The sequence below is a fragment of the Bison bison genome, unplaced genomic scaffold (genome assembly GCF_000754665.1).
Source record: "Bison bison bison isolate TAMUID 2011002044 unplaced genomic scaffold, Bison_UMD1.0 scf7180017864352, whole genome shotgun sequence".
Taxonomy (NCBI): domain Eukaryota; kingdom Metazoa; phylum Chordata; class Mammalia; order Artiodactyla; family Bovidae; genus Bison; species Bison bison.
Window position 1 is genome coordinate 3012633 of NW_011494924.1, and position 2069 is coordinate 3014701.

General features: G+C 48.4%; 2 protein-coding genes across 3 annotated transcripts in view; one reads left to right on the forward strand and one right to left on the reverse strand.

Moving 5' to 3' along the window:
- The window catches only part of ATP6V0A4 (ATPase, H+ transporting, lysosomal V0 subunit a4), a 71672-nt gene extending 69756 nt beyond the window's left edge, over positions 1-1916 (reverse strand). Inside the window, exon 1 of the mRNA XM_010854929.1 lies at positions 1836-1916. The gene's annotated coding sequence lies outside the window, so the exon portion shown is untranslated. The remainder of the gene's footprint in view (positions 1-1835) is intronic.
- The window catches only part of TMEM213 (transmembrane protein 213), a 6444-nt gene continuing 6210 nt past the window's right edge, over positions 1836-2069 (forward strand). For both annotated transcript variants that reach the window (XM_010854928.1, XM_010854927.1), the window contains exon 1: positions 1836-2032. In XM_010854928.1, coding sequence (XP_010853230.1) covers positions 1888-2032 — 145 coding nt within the window. In that variant the 5' untranslated portion in view covers positions 1836-1887. The remainder of the gene's footprint in view (positions 2033-2069) is intronic.

The window sequence follows — 2069 nt, forward strand, 5'->3', positions numbered from 1 at the left end:
AACTGCGTGTGCATGCCTTCTAAGTCGCTTCAGTCGTGTCCAGCTCTTTGCGACCCTACAGACCATAGCCGACCAGGCTCCTCTAACCCACCAGGCTTCTCTGTCCATGGGATTCTCCAGGCAAGAATACTGGAGTGGGTTGCTATGCCCTCCTCCAGGGGAATCTTCTCGACCCAGGGACAGAACCCAGATCTCTTTTTGTTTTTTATTTTTTAATTAATTAGTTTATTTTAATTGGAGGCTAATTACTTTATAATATTGTAGTGGTTTTGCCATACATTTACATGAATCAGCCATGGGTGTACATGTGTTCCCCATCCTGAACCCCCCTCCCACCTCCCTCCCCATCCAATCCCTCAGGGTTATCCCAGTGCAACAGTCCTGAGCGCCCTGTCTCATGCATTGAACCTGGACTGGCAATCTATTTCACATATGGTAATATACATGTTTCAATGCTATTCTTTCAAATCATCCCACCCTCGCCTTCTCCCACAGAGTCCGAAAGTCTGTTCTTTACATCTGTGTCTCTTTCGCTGTCTCACATATAGGGTTATCATTACCATCTTTCTAAATTCCATATATATGCATTAATATACTGTACTGGTGTTTTTCTTTCTGACTTACTTCACTCTGTATAATAGGCTCCAGTTTCATCCACCTCATTAGAACTGATTCAAATGCATTCTTTTTAATAGCTGAGTACTATTCCATTGTGTATATGCACCACCGCTTTCTTATCCATTCATCAGCCAATGGACATCTAGGTCGCTTCCATGTCCTAGCTATTGCAAACAGTGCTGTGATGAATATTGGGTTACACATGTCTCTTTCAATTCTGAGAACCAGATCTCTTATGTCTCTCCTGCACTGGCAGATGGGTTCTTTACCACTAGTACCACCTGGGAAGCCCCCTCAATCAAATGACTACTCAGTTCAAAATCTTCACAAAACTTCCTTTTGGTCTCTTGACAATTCAGCCCCCGAGCCTGACACACGGGACACTCAGCCTCTTGGCCACAGTGGACTTCTGAGCATCTCTTACCTCTGGGCCTTTGCTTGCCCATCCCTTCTGCCTATGATGCCCGCTTCTCCTCTTTGCCTGTCAAAACCCTAACCGTCCATCAAGACCCAACCCAAATGCTATCTTCCTTATGTGGCAGCAGGTGATGCCCACTGCTGCTGAGAAGCAAAGTGCTTTGTCTTTCTCAGGTCCTTTCTAAAACACTGCTCTGTATTTTAATGATGCATATTTGTAAAAAGGTACTTTGAGGACAGGTATTTCTAGACTTTAGCAAGAGAGAGTGTGTGTGTATGTGTGTTATAGTTGCTCAGTCATGTCCGACCCTTTGTGATCCCATGGACTATAACCTGCCCGGCTTCTCTGTCCATGGGGATTCTCCAGGCAAGAATACTGGAGTGGGTTGCCATTCCCTTCTCCAGGGGATCTTCCCGACCCAGGGATCAAACCCGGGTCTCCTGCATTGCAGGCAGATTTTTTACCATCTGAGCCACCAGGGAAGCCCCTAGCGAGAGGGCAGGGGCTCAGAAAATATTGGACAGGATGGACTAGGGAATATAGCAGTTAAGCCTGCAAGTGAAAGAGACAGAAAACTTATCTTCAAGGAACCAGCAGGGCCCAGATTGCCTCCCCTGTCCTCTTTTTTCTCAGCAGGGACAAAATGAAAGCTAAGTAAGAACCGCAAAAGTCACCATCTCTTCCTCCCACAGCCAACACAGCTCAGCTTCCCTCCTGGAGAGGTGAAAGCCAGGTGTGACAGCCCTAGCTCGCTTTGCTCCACCCCTCCCTCTCCCCCAAACACAGAGCAGAAATTCACCTCTGCCAGCGTTGTTTCCAAGCTCCCGCAGGACGAGACACACACGGGGTGCATGGCAGGTGGCCCTCAGCTCGCCTCTGCAGGGGCAGTGCACACAGAAGCCTCTCTCCTCAGCATGAAGCGCCTCCACCTGGCACCCTGGACCTCCCTGGTCCTTGGCCTGGCCTTCCTCTCCTTCCACCCGGTTTACTTGGCAGGTAGAACCGTGAGCTTTATTCTCGCCGCAATGGGAAG